General features: G+C 32.8%; 1 protein-coding gene across 1 annotated transcript; it reads right to left on the reverse strand.

Annotated features, from left to right (window-relative positions):
- Nucleotides 1-7,380: 7,380 nt before the first annotated feature.
- Nucleotides 7,381-21,677, reverse strand: LOC134683666 (chymotrypsinogen A-like). The gene is made up of 7 exons (XM_063542977.1): nt 21,619-21,677; nt 21,154-21,170; nt 19,856-20,034; nt 19,082-19,163; nt 16,890-17,067; nt 15,403-15,578; nt 7,381-7,620 (listed from the first exon to the last, which is right to left on the reverse strand). Exons 1-7 carry the CDS (start codon nt 21,650-21,652, stop codon nt 7,381-7,383), a joined length of 906 nt encoding a protein of 301 aa, XP_063399047.1. The 5' UTR covers nt 21,653-21,677.

Genomic DNA, 21,677 nt, shown 5'->3' on the forward strand with positions numbered 1-21,677 from the left:
ACTATTTAGGATATGAAAGAAAGGAGATTTAATTTGTTAGACTGGGATAATAATCCGTTCTACTCATCATCAGTTAGTGTTATACAGCAGCTGCTATGGAAATTTTCACCAAACATATATCTACTCCGTAGTTTAAAGCAAATCCTTCTATTCAGATCTACCAATAATATCTTCTTTATATTTTATTTTTACTTTAGGCTAGGTAAAAGCTTCAAAATAAGCAAATAAAAAAATGGGGTCACCAACCTCGTTTTCGATTTAAAACGCCATATTTTTCATGGAATTTGGAAATCTAGTCAATAGCAGTGTAATATTTTTTTTTAAAGTCCGTATCCAATAAAAACTTGTTCATTCTGTTAACCTAGTTGTTAATACAAACTATTTTAATAATATTACCATTGTCTGAGTGGAAAATAATAACGATAAATTGCTATAATAGTTTTCCCGCCCTTTTTTAATGTGAAATACCTATAAAAAAAATAAGTTTAATAAAAATTGACCAATAATTTCTCTTTGAGTATTCAACAGAATAAGCGTTGTTTATATCAAAATAAAATCATGAAATAAAAAGATGGGGTCACCGGAATGGAAAAAGAGATATTTCTGAAAAAGGTTCAACAATTTGAATTGGCGGGAATACATTGCACCAATTCTAAAACAACGTCGAAAGACGTTCGGCCGGTTTGGGCGATATTCTTACTAAATTACGGACAACACAGATCTCGTTATTTGCTGTTTTGTTGATTTTTTGTTTTCAACTACAATAAATGTACATTAATTTACACATGATAGTACTTAGTTTTCAGTCAGTTTCACTGACACGTAATATCAATGCGGTGGTTGGAAGACAATGCAATGTACAAATGTACTCACGAATACTTCTATAAACAACATTTCTATTCAGGTTATTTATAGTGCTTTCATGTCTGTCTTGAACAGAAATTCTTCTTAAAATAGTGAATTATTATACATTGTTTATATCATTTCATAGTTCAGTCAAAGTATATCTGAAAGACAAGACAGAACTTTGCCTACGATATCATGAATTCTAATTTCGGTTAAGAATTATGTTCCTTTTTTATGGCAATTACTTAAAATCAATAGAAATCTAAGACCCCGCTTCCACTAAAAAAATAAAGATCGCCGATCTTTAGTATTGCAAAAATGAGCAAATGAGAAGGATCGATCTCAATCGGACTAAAAAATACCGACTCCTCGATTGCGTTCAATATCGTAGCGGCTATATATATATACATAGGGCTACGTAGATTTATGACTATTGAACGAGTAGCTAGTCTAGCTTCTATCAATATCTATGTAGCAGCTAGGCTAGCTACACGTTCAATAGTCAAAAATCTAAGTAGCCAAATGTAGCCGCTACAGCCGCTACGAAATTGAACGCAACCCTAATCTTTGTTTAAGTGTAAACGCTTAGATACATCGCGATAGACCGATCTACAATTCAAAGTGTTTTATGTAGATATGAAAATAAATCTGCTCATGGTCAGTTTACAATATTCTTATAAGTAACTGCTTTCAGTGATTTAGCCATATTCTCAAATGATTTGAAAGAACATGGAGATAAAGAAAAAATGTATACGACGTTTTTGCGTCATTCTTCTGAAAGATAAATAGAAAAAATGAGATGTGATATGATTGCAAATAACACAACTTTCCACAAGAGACCAATTGACACAGGAAATATAGGCCTACGTACGGTTTTCAACAATGAGCAAATCTCAAACCGCATATACAGCTATAAAAGGTTCAGAAATGACAAATGTAAAACAATTCAAACGAGAAAATAACGGCTTAATTTACGAACCAAACAAAAATAAACAAAAAACAGATACATGTATGTAACACTTTAACAAACGACAACCACTTAATTACAAGCTCCTGGCTTGGGACAGGACCCGTTTCAGTGCTCGACTGATACCGTTACTTATTCGTTCCTTATTTGCTAAATACACGTTGTAATACATTGAAACTTTTAAGAAAAAATAGTTTTCTTAATTGATTGTTGATTGTTGATTGATTGTTGGTTGTTTTACGCCACATTAGCACAAAAAGGCTAAAGCTTTTCTCTGGTGTAAGCTATGTTTTCTTAAAGGTTGAACATCCCTATTAACGCGTATGTACCCGTTTCAACGCTAGACCGATGCCGTGTAACTTATTTGCTTATAATACGTGTGTTATATCTTTTAAAACAAATCTTTTCCATTTTTTCTTGCGTCTGGTGCTAGCTATTGGTTCTTATAGGTAAAATAACCCTAATAAGGCGTAAATACTCGTTTCAGTACTTGACTAATGCACTGTTACTTATTCGTTCCTTATTCGCTTAATATACGTGTGTTAATCGGTGCACATTTTAAAAAATGTCTTTTTAATTGTATTTATTCATTATCATTGTTTTTTTTCTTTTCTGTAAATTCCTCATCTTCAAACCAAATGACCGTTATAAGTAAAATTCTGACATTTCTTTGTTTTTTGAGGACTTATGACATGTTAATCAAAAAAATAATTAATAAATGTAAAAGCATATCTAATGAACCAAATATTTCCTTATTCTATTTGCTACGATTTTTTTTTTAACGAAATGATTAGACCGATTATTTTATGACTGCAATGTATACTAAATGTAAACGCACAAGTTATAAAAAGATCGTAAACGCGAGATGCTATTAAAGATCGATTCAATTTTGTGCAAGTGTTAACGGGGTCTATTTCACATATTTTCTGTTTTGATCATGCATCCATAGGCATCTATATATGCATATCGAAATATTCCGTAATGTTGCTAGACAGTCTAAGTATACTCATACAGTTGTCATACCGTGATTATGAATGAAACCTAGTCCGACTTCTTTTTCTCAAATGAAACTATTGATTTTTTTTCATATGTATTCCTCTTTAATTCTTTATTCCGACAACTTTTAAACACAGGCACGATTATGTTACTTTTATATAAAAATTGCGCACCTAGTACATAAATATTAAGCTTGGTAAATCGGATCAGACTTGGAGTAGTCAAATACAAAAACCTACAATGTTAGAAGCGTATATATATGTTAACTTCTCTAGATAGACTTTATTATACACGTATGCGTGCATGGTTACTGTTTTGTTGGTGTTTATCAGAAATCTTAATATTATATTCGTGTAAAAATGTAATTGCCGAGCACATTCAAAATACGTATTTGCCATATCCATATATAGGTATATATGTACGAAATGTACCTTTTGCTATAGATACATTGAATTTTGAAGACATGATTGATGATTTTCGTACTTTCTTAATGATTTATGGAAATATAAATACAATTTAAAACCTACCAAAGAGATTTACTCTAAAGAACACGGATTCGGTGGTACAGCTATTTATTCCCGTTTAATAATACAAAAAATAAAATTAGTTTAAATCTGATTGTTGACGGAAATATAATTCCATTTTGGTTTCAATTATAATTCAAAATGTATTATGTAGTTGATATAAATCTTTGATAATATACATTTTGGTGTTCAAAAATGCAATTTGTTTTTAAAATAGCTATACTCCTTAACAATCGAACATTCAATGTTTGCAAAGATGAGGGGGAGGACAGGGGGTACCCTTCTCCCTTCTCCCACCCCTCTTCTCCTTTCTCCTACCCCGTTCTCCTTTCTCCCATTAGAATAAAACATCTCCTTTAGAGATATTTTTTCTTGAAATATTAGAAATTTTTTTAAAAGGAGAGATATTTTATTTTTTCTCCTTTCTCTCACCCTTCATATCCTTTCTCCTACCCCTTTCTCCTTTCTCCTACCCCCTTTCTCCCTGTCTCCCTTACCCCTGTCCTTCCCCTCAAAGATAAAGAGCAAATATGTTTCCGTTTTGAATTGTCTCCCTTTACATTGAATACATTTTTTTAGTGAATTCTCCCTAAACAAATAAGGAGTAATTCAATATTTGTGCATTTCATTCCAATCATAATACTAAGTTTAGATTTTTCTACCCTATATACCTCTTTGCTTGATATTCTAAAGAAAAAATGCACACATCTAATTAAATGGACATTTAAAAAGTCAGAATGCGAATATATATGTTCAAACTTTGTTTATAGGTCATTTTTAAGTAACAACAATTGAAATGACTATGTCAATTGGACGGCCCTTGAATTTTGACTAGATAACATTTTTTGTGCGCTTTGGAGATTCCATGTATCGTCAAGTTATCGGAATTAAAATGGTGACTAACTGTGCACTAGTACTTGTTTGGTTTATAACTATTTTGATATGAGCGTCACTAATGAGTCTTATGACTTATGTAGACGAAACGTGCGTCTGGCGTATTGAATTATAATCTTGGTACCTTTGATCACTATTTACACCACTGTGTCGATGCCACTGCTGGTGGAAGTTTCGTCCCCGAGGGTATCAGAGCCCACTTCGGTGTTGACATGAATATCAATCATACGCTCATTTTTATAAATTTCCTGTTTAAAAAACTTTGAATTTTTCGAGAAACAACATCTGATACAAACATTAAATAATACTTTTAGATATTTGGATGACATATTGGCTATCAATAGTTACGACTTCAGTACGTACACTAAAGAGATCTATCCTGTTGAATAAACTTTAAATTAAATTTACTAAATTTTATCACCGATACAAGGACATCATTCGTAAATATAAATCGGCATGCAGACATCTTATACGTTCCGGTATTTTACGCCAATCATTTAATGGTTATATTCTTTACATAGCACAACAATTTCAGCATTCACCTCAAAAGCTACATGTAACAAACCCTTTAAACATACATTAGAAAGGGATATTGTTACGATACTGTTGTTAGATCAAAAAGATGTCATGTTTTGGCTTTGATATTAATTCAGTTATAGGGTCTTTGCATCGAACATAAACACATTCATTCTTAAACAAGCTCTTGGCAAGATACGGGTTATGTTCTTCTAATATATTTTATGATGGAATGATACTAAACCACTAACGAGAGGGATTGTTCTTGATATTCATATGATGAAGACATAATCTTTCAAACAGTTTAATTGAGGTCTGGATCTGGCATGTCAGTAACTGCTATTAGTCCTTTGTTAATTAATGTATCATTGTCATTTTGTTTAGGTTTTTTTATTACCTTTCTGACATCGGAACCGGACTTCCTTTTGAACTGAGTTTTACTGTGCGCATTGCTGTGTGTTTTTTTCTACATTGGCTAGAGGTATAAGGGGAAGGTTGAGATTTCAAAAACATGTTTATTTTCGCCGTATGTTTGTGCTTGTCACAAGTCAGGAGCTTCTAATCTTTGTTACTCTTGTATAATTTTTAACTTTAGTTCATTCATATATTTGCGACACTATGTCGTTGCAATGACAAATCTGATGGTATAGGTATTATATCTAGTCCTTCGTGTAGCTTGCTGAATGTGATGAATATTTTCAACTCTACTCCTCATGGTCATCGTCTTTATAAATCACCTACTCTGCATGATGTTTCTATTAATGACTTGCTGCCATTTATACAAAAGCCGTTAGTTATTCATCACATTCGCACGAAACTTTATTCATTACCACTTTCAAAATGTCATTCTCTGTTCAATTTATGTTTGGAAACCACTGTTTCAAACCCTCATTCAAACCAATACAAACTTATAGCTATCATTTCGGATATTGTAAGTCACCGACTTTTCAAACCAGTTCGCATTGAAAAAGATGAAAAAGAGGAAAGATTTTTTCTTAAACTTTCCTTTTCTAACACAGGTCTCGATGGCGTCAACTTAGGCAATATCCTCCATCATAAATTAGTTCAGTCGATAATACCTCCTTATTTCAAAGATCAGTCTGTACCAATCATTTCTTTTACCTATACCAAACCAATTGCAACTAAAATTTTCAATTACAAACACGTTTTGAATGATCTCAATATTGACGACATTAAGTCTAAACCTCCAGATTGCACTTGTGCTAGTTCCCAATTCACATATAATCCGGTTGGCCACGTTACTACCGGTGACCTCACCATTGTCAATAACACTTCCTTGTGAAATGTGTTATCCAAAAGTCCGAAATATCGTGAGGTTAAATCCATCAATTGGAAATACAATTTCAAATACTGATGGATTCAGTCGAGGATTATGCCAGGCAATGGGCGAAGTGCGAGAAGGAAGTCGTAGATACTCTTTCAGAATGGATTAAAACTGTGAGGTCGTTGATTCAAATCAGAATTAAGAAACTGAATGGGTCTATCAATACCCATGCTACGTCAATCTTTAAAGACCCGAATGTTGCAAAACACTTGTCCTACCTCCATGACAAATATGTTGTTGTCCCCGCAGATAAAGCCCCTAACAACATCTTTTTTGTGTGAAAAACTCATTACATAAACTGCTAGATAAATGAATTAGATATTGACAATTTACTTGGAAACTCAACATATACCCTCACGACACTTACCAAAGAGGAAATCCTGGATTATCATAGGTCTTCACTGTATTGGATACATAAATTAGATAAGTGTCCTTACAAACAACGGTATATTGCTGGGTCTTCCAAGTGCTCCACGAAACCTCTTTCTAAATTATTAACATCTATTTTATCAACTTTACTTTCCGCTATATAGAAGATGTTCTCTCACTAAATAATTCAAAATTTGATGGCTATGTTGAACGCATCTATACCATCGATTCAGAGATAAAGGATACAGTTAAGTCTGCCTCATATCTTTACTTACATCTAGAAATTGACAATGAGGGTCGGTTGAAAACAAAACTTTAAGACAAACGAGATGATTTCCCAATTGTAAACTCTCCATTTCTATGTAGCAACATTCCAGCAGCGCCTGCGAACGGAGTATATATCTCGGATGATGAGTTTAGTATGACGTCCATTATAACTGAACAAGTACACATTTTTGTTTAGGGGCCAGCTGATGCACGCCTCCGGGTGCGAGATTTTCTCGCTGTTTTGAAGACAAATTTGTGGCATTCGGCTGGTTTCAGCTCTTTGGTCGGGTTATTGTCTCACATTAGTTGACACATTCCTGGTTTCCATTCTTAATTTATATGTCATAATTTGCCTCTAAAAGTGAACCAGATATCGATTATTCTGTTTATTTATGACTTTGTTTTTACTCGTACAAATCATTTAGGCAGTGGTTAACAAAACAGAAATTATTAAGGGACTTGCAAAATAAAATGTCAACCATTCATACAAAGTTGAAAAGTTAATAGATACGTTCAAAACTAAATAGCGACTTCTTCACAGTTTTCTGTGATCGTATTCATAATTTCAGTGATGCGACCTCATTCTTTAATTTACTTCTTAAAACAAGTCAACAACAACATAATGAATTACTTATATTCTTTATTTCACTTTATTGTTATTTATTTTTGTTGTTCTTTCCCTTTCTCCTTCCGTTTGCCTTTGCCTTATCATTTTTCTTCTTTTTCTTATCCTTCTTATTCTTGTTATTTTTTTTATTAATTTTGTCTTTAATCCAGTCCAAGTAAGCAGAAATTCTAGTATGCACACTTGGTAAAGTTCCATCGCAAAGGTCTTTACCAAATGATAGTGTGCCTACAAGTTTATTACTGCATACCATTGGTCCACCACTATCACCCTGAATGAATAAATATATTTCAAAATTTTCTTGCTGTCCTCTGAATTTCCTATTGTGACGACATGAAACAAGAGGCTCTCAAGAGCCTGAATCGCTCACCTTAATTCTTTTGGTTAAATCTCTCATCAATAATTATTTTGACTTTTCAATTTATTTAAATGTTTTTTGGATCGTCCTATTTTCTTCAAAAGCCAAAAAAAATAATCATTTTCTCCTATGTTCTATTTTAGCCATAGGAGCTATGTTTCTTGACATACAAGGAAATAAAATATAAAATTTATACTAGATACTCTGAAACTCATTTAGCCTACGTTTGGCTGAAATTGATACAGCAGTTTCAAAGGAGAAGATTTTTTAAAGTAAGTCAACATGATGAACAAATTGTGAAAAAAAGTCTTTAAAGGGCAATAACTCCTTAAGGGGTCAATTGACAATTTTGGTCAAATTTACTTATTTGTAGATCTTACTTTGCTTAACATTTTTGCAGTTTACAGTTTATTTCTATCTATAATTATATTCAAGATAATAACCAAAAACAGCAAAATTTCGTTAAAATTACCAATTCAGGGACAGCAACCCAACAACGGGTTGCCTGATTCATCTGAAAATGTCAGGGCAGATAGATCTTGACCTGATAAACAATATTACCCCCATGTCAGATTTGCTCTAAATGCTTTGGTTTTTGAGTTATAAGCCAAAAACTGCATTTGACCCCTATGTTCTATTTTTAGCAATGGCAACCATGTTTGTTGATAGATCACAACTTCGGATACAATTTACAAACTAGATACCCTAAGGAACATTCATTTAAAGTTTGGAAGTATTTGGCCCAGTAGTTTCAGAGGAGAAGATTTTTGTAAAAGATAACTAAGATTTACGAAAAATGGTTAACAATTGACTATAAAGGGCAATAACTCCTAAAGGGGTCAACTGACCATATCCGTCATGTTGACTTATTTGTAAATCTTACTTTGCTGAACATTATTCCTGTTTACAGTTTATCTCTATCTATAATAATATTCAAGATAATAACCAAAAACAGCAAAATTTCGTTAAAATTACCAATTCAGGGGCAGCAACCCAACAACGGGTTGTCTGATTCATCTGAAAATTTCAGGTCAGATAGATCTTCACCTGATAAACAATATTACCCCCATGTCAGATTTGCTCTTAATGCTTTGGTTTTTGAGTTATAAGCCAAAAACTGCATTTGACCCTTATGTTCTATTTTTAGCAATGGCGACCATGTTTGTTGATAGATCAAAACTTCGGATACAATTTATAAATTAGATACCCTAAGGAACATTCAGTTAAAGTTTGAAAGTATTTGGCCCAGTTGTTTCAGAGGAGAATATTCTTGAAATAGTTAACGACGACAGACGACAGACGACAGACGACGGACGACGACGGACGCCAAGTGATGGCATAAGCTCACTTGTCCCTTCGGGACAGGTGAGCTAAAAAGGCGACCATGCCTGACGACGTCACATCTTTTTGCAGATCATTCGAAAAGAAGGAATAAGTTTGCCTGCATAATGTTAGAAAATCATTAGAGAAACAGATTCCACCACCAAATCTCGTGTAATACGATATTTATCCACTCTCGACAATTAACTTATCAATTTTAACTGTCTCGAGTGGATAAATATCGTATTACACTCGATGCAGTGGTGGAATCTATATATATATATATATATATAGATTACTAATAAATCCAACATTTCCGGTATGAATAGTTTTAATTCACTAGTACTTTCATGTTTAAATAACAATCTTCAGGTGAAACTATACATGATTAACGTAACTATGTAACGGTAGGTATGTAACGTCATAGTTGTCGTTGAGTATATAAAGGGAGATAAATCGTATTACACTTAGTCTATATATAGAAGTATGGAGCGTCATTATTACACAATAGAAAATGCATAGTTTGCATTCAATCGTGATTTAAATTTTGAAATAAAATGTTTTTCCTTGACTTCTCGTGTAATGTCACAACCCATATTCATTTTATAAAATGGGAATATTTTAAAAAATCCCCCTCCACATTCGTCTAAATGTTTGCTTAGGGGGATTTTTCTGTATTGTGGCTGCCTTATATGTTGTCTATGAATGCGCACTCTTTCTGTTACACTGTTCCCTGTTTGGCCGATATAAATTTCCTGGCAACCATTACATTTAATGCAATAAATTAAGTTCTCGGATTTACAGGTAATGTCTTCGTTGGTAAAAAGTGATAGACCATTAGGTATGTCCATTCCCTTGCCGACATGGATATACGGACATGCTCCACAACGACTATCTCGACATTTTGACACACTGAATGTTCTTTGTTGGTCGAATCGTGCTCGGGTCAATAGTCGTTTAAGGTTTTGTGGTTGCCGTTTACTTTGTAGAAGTGTTTCTGTATTAATTAAACGGCGCATCTTTTCATCCTGACCAAGAATAGGTAAATTTGCCTTTGCAATGGGAATAATTTTAAAGTTCCGGGGATTATGTGTAATAACGAACGGTATTTTATCGATGTTATTACTCTGCTCCTCGCAGGTGGAACGTAATTGGTTGGTTGGGATCTGTTTTGCCATTTGAATTCCCCTTTCTATTAAAGTCTCTGGATAGTTTTGCTTGATCAAAAATGATTGTAGTTCCTCTAGACGGTCTTCTCTCAAATGTTCATCCTCGACTACTGTACATATTTTTCTTGCTAAACAATAGGGGATATTCCTTTTGGTATGAGATGGGTGGCACGAATTAAAATCTAAATACTGATGAGTATCAGTACCTTTGTAAAAAATATCGGTTTTAATTTCAGTGCCATCTTTAATAACAAGAATGTCTAGAAACGGTAATTGGTTGAAATTTTCATCCTTCGTAAATTTTATGGAGGTATGAAGGTTATTTAGTATGTCCGAAAATAGTTGGAGTTCTTCGTCGGATTTGTTCCAGATAATGAAGCAATCATCAAGGTATCTTTTCCATGATAATTCAAATTCTCTTGCAAATTCAACTCCAAAATTGTTTTCAACTTCTTGATACAGTCTTTGTTCAAGGAAGCCCATGACTAATGTTGCATAGGTTGGTGCAAATTTTGTTCCCATTGCTGTTCCCCGATGTTGTAAATAGTTTTTGCCATTGAAATAGAAAGAATTGTTTTCAAGAATTAGTTTAGTAGAATCGAGTATAAAGTCAACAGTGAATCGATTTGGTATTGCATCTCGATGTTTTGCAACCCAATATTGTATTGCCTCTATTCCTAAATCGTGTGGAATGTTCGTATATAGGCTTGTGACATCGAAGCTTACTAAACGAGCGTGAACCGGTGCTATTTTTGGCAGGTGTGAGAGAAAATCTATATCGTCTCTTATATAGCTCGGTACATATTTACACAATGGTTTCAAAATTATTGATTTAAACATGAAAGTACTAGTGAATTAAAACTATTCATACCGGAAATGTTGGATTTATTAGTAATCTATATATATTTCTATACACAAGAACATTTATTATAGTGATCTTTATATATATATATATATATATATATATATATACAACTCGTCTAAACATCAACCCAACAATGTTAGATATATATATATATATAAACGAGTCTAAATTGAAAACTGCGTTCAAACCTATGACTGCGTGGGATAAAAACGGAAATTTTTATACGTGTGCATGTAAAACAAATTTCGTTGTAGAAGGGTCTAAATACAGCACAAACAACATTTTCCAAAAGACCAAAAAAGTGAAGAAGTATATTTAAACAAGACGCATTTGACTAACAGGTCGAACAACTGATGTTCTTTAACCCTGCTGACTGCCATTGGCGATTGCAAAATAAAATTGATCACAAGATGTAACAAAATGAATCTTAATATAAATTTAATACTAAACAGAAAACAATTAACTTGTGGCCACGATGTTATGCCACAAACATAAGGTGTTAATATTTTTTTGTACACCAGATCCGGATTTCGACAATAAATGTCTCTTTAGTGATGTTAGGGATCGAAACGGTATTTGGAAGGCCAGATAAAATGTACCGTCATTTTTAGATAGTCTCTTGAATTTTAAGATATAAAACTACTATCCACAAAAGACCAACATGACACAGCCATTAACAGCTATAGGTCACCGTACGGCCTTCAACGGCCCATACCGCATAGTCAGCTATAATAGGCCCCGATAAGACAATGTAAAACAATTCAAACGAGAAAACTAACGGCCTTATTTATGTAAAAAAAATGAACGAAAAACAAATATGTAACACATAAACAAACGACAACCACTGAATTACAGGCTCCTAACTTGGGACAGGCACATACATAAATAATGTGGCGGGGTTAAACATGTTAGCGGGATCCCAACCCTCCCGCTAACCTGGGACAGTGGTATATTCCTGGTATCTATGATGAGTTTATTTATAACAGTACAACATAAGAACGAACTATAAAAATCAGTTGAAAAAGGCTTAACTCATCAGATGGACAAAAATACAAGTAGACGTGGCCGGGTACTTATACATCCCGACACAAAAAGACGCAATGAACAGATCCGAGAGTACTCGCAGTTATCTGACAGCTAGTTCAAAGCCACAAACAACTAATAAAAAATCATGCATCTAAGACTAAACAATCAATCCGTACACATCCAGCATCAAATGAATTTAGCGTAAAGACGTCATAAAGCCAGAGAAAAACATGACCTTGTGCAATGCCAAGTTACAGGTATCGACAGATTGTAGATACATGAATATACATGTATATATGTATATAACATACTAGTAATATTTAGTTAGCTTTTAATTTACTGATAACAAAATCAATATTTATACCAATAAAAACAATATCCAATGATCTTATTACAGTGTTGAATAGGTAACCTTTTAGAATAAGTTTATTTAAAGGAGCGACAAGTTTACATGGATCATTTTTAAATATCCGGGCACGGTTAACAACATTTCCGTAAAAATGAGGATGTGCTATCCCGTTTGAAATAAGTTTTCTACAGGTACAACCAAACTTCAAAACCAAATCTTTATATCTATGGAAAAGTTTAGTAAAGGTTTTAAGTAATTTATGGTAACGATATCCCTGGTTTAATAATTTACCAGTAATACATAGGTTGCGTTCGTTAATATCAAAAACGTCACAACAGACACGGGCATAGCGAACAAGTTGTGAAATATAAACACCGTAAGATGGTGCCAAAGGAACATCACCATCTAAAAATGGAAAATTAACAATAGGGAACGAAAAATCGTCTCTTTTGTCGTAAATTTTAGTGTGGAGTTTCCCGTTTAAAACCGAAATATCTAAATCCAGGAAAGGACAGTTATTACCGAATAAATTTGATTTATTTAAAGTAAGTTCCTTGGGGTAAATTTCAGCAGTATATTGAGAAAATTATTGATTATTTAACGAAAAAATATCATCAAGATAACGGTAAGTGTTGTTGAATTTATCAATTAAATGCAATTTCGACGGGTCGTTACTGAGTTTAGTCATCAACTGTGATTCGTAAACAGTACAAAAACAAATCTGCTATTAAAGGGGCACAATTAGTTCCCATGGGGATACCTACAACCTGTCGATAAACTTTGTTGCCGAAACGTACATAAATATTATCAAGGAGAAAATTAACAGTATAATTTATAAGATGTTTAACTCGTTGATTTCGATTGATACGTTTCCCATGAGACCTATTATTTCGTTGTTTTTATCAATAATATTCATGAAGTAGTAGATATGTTACCTTGTCCAAGTATATTGTCATTTAGGCCCAGGGGATAAGCTGTTTGAAGTCGTTTAATCCAAGACAGTTCGATAATTTTACGGGAATCTTCAAATCGTTTATGCGACTGCCCTTGTTGTTTCTGGACCGTTTCGAGCGGTTGAAATCTAATAAATTTAATATTGTGGTTGTGTTTACCTAAATGTTGATAAATTATGCTTTTGAATTTCTTAGGTTTTCGGAAGCGGTATAGATGTTCCTGTGTTCGTTTAAAAAAGTCCCGTCCTGTTTGTCCTACATATTGTATACCACACTTGGGCTTAGTTCATGTAACAAGATTAATGAGGCTTTGGGTTTTTCATGTAATGTCACAGGAAAAGGAAAGCGAAAAAGCTCTCCCGTTCACTGTTGACCTTATAGTATTTTAAGAAGATAATCTAGAACAGGTTTGTCATTTTCTGGCATTGATAATTTAAGAGTCAATATAGGATGAACGGATCATATAAACCGGAGGGGAAATATGATACAAGCCCAAACGAAAAAATATAAACGAGTCTAAATTGAAAACTACGTTCAAACCTATGATTGCGTTGGATAAAACCCGCAATTTTTATACGTGTGCATGCAAAACAAATTTCTTTGTAGAGGGGTCTAAATACAGTACAAACAAAATTTTCCAAAAAGACCAAAAAGGTGAAAAAGTATATTTAACGAAACGCATTTGACTCACAGGTCGAACTAATGATGTTCTGAAACCCTGTTGGCTGCCATTGACGATTGCCAAATAAATTGATCACAAGATGTAACAAAGTGGATCTTTATATTAATTCAATACCAAATAGAAAACAATAAACTTGCGGCAAAGATGGTTAACCATAAAAATGAGGTGCTTAAATTTGTACACCATATCCGGATTTCGACAATTAATGTCTCTTTAGTGTTGTAAGGGATCGAAACAGTAAGTGGAAGGCCATAAAGTTTACCTCAATTTAGGATAGACTCTTGAATTCTAAAGAGTCGAAATGGGATGAACGGATTATATAAACCGGAGGGAAAATATAATACGTACCCAAACGAAAAAAAATATAAACAAGTTAAATTGAAAACAACGTTATACATGTAAGACTCAAATGGACGTCCGGTCTCTAATCGACGTCCATTCCTAAAATTGACGTCCAAATTTGATTTCACAATAAAAACAACATCCCAAATCGACGGCACTTTTATGTCCCTCTAATCGACGTTTATTTTGTTGTTTTTTAAATCGACGTCCAATTTTTGGCTTCACTAATCAACGTCCTTTGCATGGCCTTGTCGCAGTAAAATCAAAATTTTATTAAAGTGTATGACTGAAAAAGTTGATAAAACTTATAAGACCAAATCGTACTGTGGATTCATTTATTTTTGTGGGTATCAATTTTCGTGGATTGCTGAAAACTTGCAAATTCGTGGGTATTTGATTTCCTGGTTTTGCCAATCTCTGTATGCAATGTCTATTGAAAATATGTTATTCGTTGAACATTTCAATTCGTGGTTCAACTGTCCCCACGAAAATTGGTATCCAATGAAAAATAATGAATCCACAGTAATACTTTTAAAAAAATGGCCGAACGTTTTTATTCTTTCCATTGTTTGAGTCTATATACTGCCATCTTAATGTTTTTTGGTTATCTTTGGCTTTTTTTTATTGGTTTGTTGTCTCATTTTTGTACAATGTATACCCACATTTATGTATGTGTATGAACTAAAAAGAAACCAGAAAGGAAAACGACAATAAATGTCGCGAATATGAAAGTCTTTCACCAAAATATTAAAATATGCATGAACATGTAATAGTAATATGATGTCGGTGATTGTGTTATTATCTTATTAATACCAATATAAGAAAACAGTTAAATCGGTTATTATAGTTTCTGTAAGCTACTTTAAACAACAACAAAAAACGATATTGATGAGATAAACTTAAAATCAATTTAGAAATAAATAGTTCAGTGAAATTTAGTGACATCGCGATTAGAGGAGACATACATGCGTCAAATGAAATGTACTTACAATACAAGAATCCTTATCCTTGTCTTGAAGACAAATAATGGTGTTGATAAAGTTCACTGGAAACAACCGAAACCCGAAAAACGAATTCCAAGTATTATTACAGTATGCTTTAGAAACAGCAGGCATATACTGCACTTGTAGACGATCCGGCAAAATCCCTCTGGGGAAACGCTGTCCTGTAATCAGATTTAGGAGATAACTGTATTGTATTTTAAGCTCCGACGGCATCAATTGGGGATTTGATAGTCGCAAATTAAGTTTACTGGCGACGCGTTAGCGGAGACAGTAAACGGGTATTTGCGACCATAAAATCCCCAATTGATGCCGTCGGAGCTTAAAATACAATATTGTTATCTCCATTCTAATGAAACTGACAGAAAACAACGTTATAACATGTATTTAAAATCTGTCATATGCCGTCTGCGCTTGCGCGTACGTCCCATAACATCAATTGTCAATTGATGCCATGTAAGAAAGTGACGTTATCCAATCAAAATGAACGTTACAAACGTTGTTGCATTAGAATAAGTTGTATAGTCAAAATATATGATGATTTACACAATAAATGGTTGTGAAATTTACTTATTGTGTGTACGAGTTTGTCAGAGTATGTTCTATAATACCACTATTCGAGATTTTTCGTATTATATCAGTAAATTAAATTGTTGAAAATTTAGAGTTTACTTTTCTTGTATGAACTGTTTCACATTTTTCATGTCGGGTGCTTTTATAGCTGACTATAAGGAATTGCTATGTTTGCATTGCTTAAGATCATAAGTTGGCCTATCATTGCTAACTTTCCGCCATTTTAACAATGGGGAATAGTTTGAGGGTTGGCACAAACACGGGTTTGATGAGCATTGCCTAGTCCAGTGGGAATTATTGGGAAAACCCCAGTTTTAATTGCATGGTTTTATCGGGAAATACTAGGTTAAATTAAATACTGGCCTGAATTTTAGATAGGATTTAGAGATCAAAAACAAATGCAATATATTAAAGATACTTTTTTTTAAAATAAGACATAGTATTTTGATACATTATATATTGACTTGTTTGAGAGTCTTATAATACAAGTGAATGAATCTCAGAAAGAACTATTCTAGCAACTATGATATAAGTGTACATGAAGACACATTAGACAAAATAAATAGCTTTTCTCAATATTCTTTCTAAATTATATCATAAAGCCTTAGAATTTATTGTTTGTCTGTCAAATATATATAGAACTAATATATTGAATTTACAGTCTACGTACATTTTTACGAAAAATTAATTTAAACACAAATTTGTTCATTGCTAAAAACGTTTAATAAGTTTTGGTATATTTGTCTGTACATTGTTATAATTTGGTAAATAATCATTCAGATTAGAACGCAGATTTGTGTATATAACTTTGTCAGTTTGTTTTCGATTAATTATGAGTCTGAATTTCCATTTCTCAGTTTTCGCCCTTTCTTTTTCAAGGTTAAAGCTTTGAAAAAACATACCATTTGTTACATCTGTATCTCCCCATCCTGCTATTGTGCACACCTCTCCTGTATAATTATGGCCTACATTAGTGTCCAGGTCGATTTTGTTTATAGTAGACCCGAATTTAAGCGGTTTTTGAAGCTCCAGTAGCATAAGGTCATTTGGAGTAACATAACCTGTACCATAGATTTCGTGCTTAAAAATATTGAATAAAAATCAGTCAATCAGTATATGCAAATAGGATAATTTACATGTTAACAACTTTTAAACAATTTAAAAATATTTTTTTCGATTTCGTCTTCTTGTGAACCTTGTTTAAACTGCACTGTGTTGTGTCGTATTATACAAATTTCCTCTTACATGCATTAAGATGTTTCTCGTTTATCGGTTAAAACATTTTAATATAATACTTGAAAGCTGATTCTCTCATACAAAATATTCGTGGATTTCCGTGAATTCTTTCACGTAAAAAAAGATTCTAGGTATACTCTATCTTGTTTATATAAAATTGCACCAAATAGATTTATGAAAATTACATATCACTATTACTATTATCAAATCATATTTATAAAAAAAAGAAACTGCTGTATGGTCAACGCGAAAACATCGTCATATATACACGAAGATGAACCACAGTACATTCAAGTAAAATATTTGAATACTTATTTAAATTCTAAACGCTAATCGATAACACTTTATTCTAATAAAAGACGTATAGCTCAAATATTGAAATCATCCACCTTCAAAGTATAGGCAATGTTTAAATATTGGACCTTGAAAAAATGTTCCAATAACATCAAATATTTACAGTCATGCATACGGAAATAAGTTCTGTTCGTTTAAGGTGGTAAATAACACTACGGGTAAACGAATCTGTAAAAATAAGTTGAACGGAGAAAAACGTTCTATTATTTAGGAAATATAAGGCTTTTCAATTATCAAAATTGTGTGTTTGTCAAACTGCTATATAACCAATTTTTTTTTCAGATGAAGTGTGTGTTTTAAGTTTTTTTGTAATTTTATATTATTGTTAAAGTGTCAAAGTTAATATGTTGTTGATATTTTATAACAAGAGTGCACACGCTGAAATGTCTCGCCTTCTTTACTAATCATTGATAGTCCTAAATATACAGCTTTATTACAACTGTCCCATAAACTCAACATTAACCAAGAAAACTAAACATTGAAAAACAAACCAAAACACAAATACTCAACATTTTGCAATGAACCGTGAAAATGAGGTCAAGGTAAAAAAAAAAACCTTCGTGACTGACATATAGATAATCAAATATTTCCATACACCAAATATAGTTGACATATTGCATAAAGAATTAGAAAAAAAGACCAAAACTCAAACATTTTACTTTAACCACTGAACCATGAAAATAAGGTCAAGGTCAGATGACACCTGCCAGTTGGACATGTACACCTTACAGTCCTCCCATACACCGAATATATTAGACCTTCTGCTTATAGTATCTGAGATATGGAGCCTACCACCAAAACTTAACCTTGTTCACTGATCCATGAAATGAGGTCGAGGTCAAGTGAAAACTGTCCGACGGGCATGAGGACCTTGCAAGGTACACACATACCAAATATAGTTATCCTATTACTTATAATAAGAGAGAATTTTACATTACAAAAAAATCTGAACTTTTTTTTCTAGTAGTCACTGAACCATGAAAATGAGGTCAAGGACATTGGACATGTGACTGACGGAAATTTCGTAACATGAGGCATCTATATACAAAGTATGAAGCATCCAGGTCTCCCACCTTCTAAAGCTTTTAAGAAGATAGCTAACGCCGCCGTAGCCGCCGCCGGATCACTATCCCTATGTCGAGCTTTCTGCAACAAAAGTTGCAGGCTCGATAAAAATTAAACGAGTAATTATTTTCAGTTAAGGCGTTTTGAACAACATTAAAGAGCAAAAAAAAGTATAAAGGAATAATAAGAGATTGTAAGTCGAATTGAAACAGACAATGACATGGCCGAAACAAATTCTATGATTTCAACGTCACCGCGTGGAACTCTTTGTTTGATGGATTCCTTGTAAGCAAAAAGTAAAATCACAAAAATTCCTATATAAAGTGGGATATGATATGTACTACTAAAAAGTAAAACAACAAAAATACCAGTGAAAAATTCTAAACGGAAAGTCCGTAATCAAATGGCAAAATCAAAGCTCAAACATAAAAGTGCATACCATATAGTACTTTTTCACTGGTATAATTTCTGTCATCTGACTCAAGAAAGAGCTTCCAGCTGCAATTTGCATATCCTTCACACTAAAATGGAGAAAAAAAACAGTAATATAAAAAAAAATATGTGTCAAAACAGCTTCTATACAAGCGACATTATGAGATAAACCTTTTTTGATAGATTTCAATCATTTAAAATTTCCATATTGCAAAAATAAACTTTTCATCAAATCACGAAATTAAAACAATCCCATTATAGGGATAGTACAACTATAATATTAAATAATTATTATTTTGCAACCATACAACTATCATCATCAGATCACCTAGAAAATACAGTTTAATTGCAATTTTACAATCACATCACCAATTCAGAAGGATCAAAACAGTTCTTAAAGGTGAAAATACAATTGGAATCATGAAACTACCAGGTAAAGACAATTATTGTTTACCTCAACAAATGTCAGTATCAAATCCCGAAATTAAACAGTGTTTTGGAAGAATGATTACCCAAATGTTAATATTTGTTACAGTATTTATAGAATTGTAAAACAGTTACATGTACAAGGCTTTGTATGATATATAAATGTTGATTTAAAAGTATTTTTGGGGTTTAATTTGCAGTCGGAAATCTTTGATAAAATAGTTAAACACTTTGAACAAGGGTGATATGAAATGGACGATAATGTTTACCTATTCATAACTATAACTGATCCACATGTGGTACCCGTTGTATTTAAATGCAAGATTATATATAAACATTAAATAAGAAAGCTCACTTATTGTAAAGATTGCAATGTCTTGCTGTAAGAACCCAGCTTTTGTCAATAATTGCTCCTCCACATTTATGGGTAAAATTTACTCCACTTTTTCCTAGCTGAAAAGAGACCATCCATGGATGATCTTCTATGTCGGCATCGTCACCATTAACAATCTTTACACTTGCAGCCGTAGAAACCTGAATAATGATATCAAATTAATAAAAAAAACGTTAAATATTCTTTATTAAACCCGAAAAAAACGGAAAAACCATTTCGTTTATATAAATGTTACATTATTACTGGTAATAAATAAACCACCAAGTAAAAGCAGCTTCTTTATAGCGAAAATAATCTTGTCATTAACAGATCACGAAATTAAAACAATTCCATAATAGCATTACTACAATTGTCATTATAAAAATAAAATAAGCGAGTCTTCCTTTTGTAACAACACATCAGATCACCTAGTTTAGTCTCAATGAAAAGCCGAATTTCATGATTTGTAGGCTTGATATGTAGAAATGACGATTTAAAAGTTATTGTGTGGGGGGAAATACAGTTGGATCTCTTAGATAAAAGAGTTTAACACTTTATACTTTGGAACAAGGGTGATATAAAATTGAAGATGATTTGTACCTATACATTACTGACAACTTTTATCTAAGTTTTGTGAGTTCGATTTGCTTTGTGTGGTAAGTTTCGTCAAGAAACGCTCAAACCTGAACATATCACCAGAATACATACCTTAACTTTGATACGCTTACACTTGTAACAGTTGGAATCCTTAACAATGCAAATCATTGAAATAAAAAGGTCGACACTTTGAACCAAATGAAGCTATGCTTTACAGCCATTGGATAAAACCCCATAGTATGTCAAATAGTTCAACATTTTATAAACAGTACATTTTCCATGTTGAAATACTCTTTATTTATTAAAGATAGTTCATGTCAAAAAGGGGCTTAGTGACCGAGTGGTTTACATATTTCAATAACCATAGCACTTGCAGGTCGACACTGAGGTTTTGAACTTCGCTCGCGGCAGATGTGGTCGACTCCAATTAACTTGAATTGGATAGTCAGTTTTTTTAGGCTGACGGTTGGAATTGCTTTTTGGGCAGTCCGACTTTCTTAATCAATATAAACGGACCGGCACAAAATATCTAATAGTGGTGAAAGTGGTTTTAACACAAATCAATATATAAAACAACTGATCATATCGAATTCATTGATGTTCATTGATAAGGAACCGTGCTGATAACTGCTGAATTTTTGTTTTATTTTCATCAAATATTTGAATTATATTCATATACTCACTGTAGCCATGTAGAACACTACAAACACATCATAATGTTTTGTATACGTTATTATTATGATTATTACAATTTATTAGGTTACATGTAAGCATTAATTTCCCAATGCATTAGTTTAGATAATATTAGTATTGTTATAGTTATTCCTGTACTAAACTGACTGCTTGAGAATGGTCTGAACAGCATTCAATATTACGTATTGGATATGTCTAAACATTAACTAGAATTAAACATACCTAAATAATTGATTGTTCTCACTTTTCGATTATGTTAAGATCAGAATTGTTTCAAAAGACTAAAATTCATTTAATTTTGTGATTCATACTATTTGACGCTAACCCTATCGATGGTTCGTGTCCTTAGAAATTTCATTTTATTCCCTCAGTTTGTTATCTTGATTTATCTCTTCCTTGTCAATTATATTTGAAAATATATAAACTATTGTCACCTTCATGCATCATTAACCTACCCACAAATACACTGCCAATGAATACTCGATACATCTTTATGTTTCTTAACAACAACACG

Source organism: Mytilus trossulus, chromosome 9 (genome assembly GCF_036588685.1).
Source record: "Mytilus trossulus isolate FHL-02 chromosome 9, PNRI_Mtr1.1.1.hap1, whole genome shotgun sequence".
Taxonomy (NCBI): Eukaryota; Metazoa; Mollusca; class Bivalvia; order Mytilida; family Mytilidae; genus Mytilus; species Mytilus trossulus.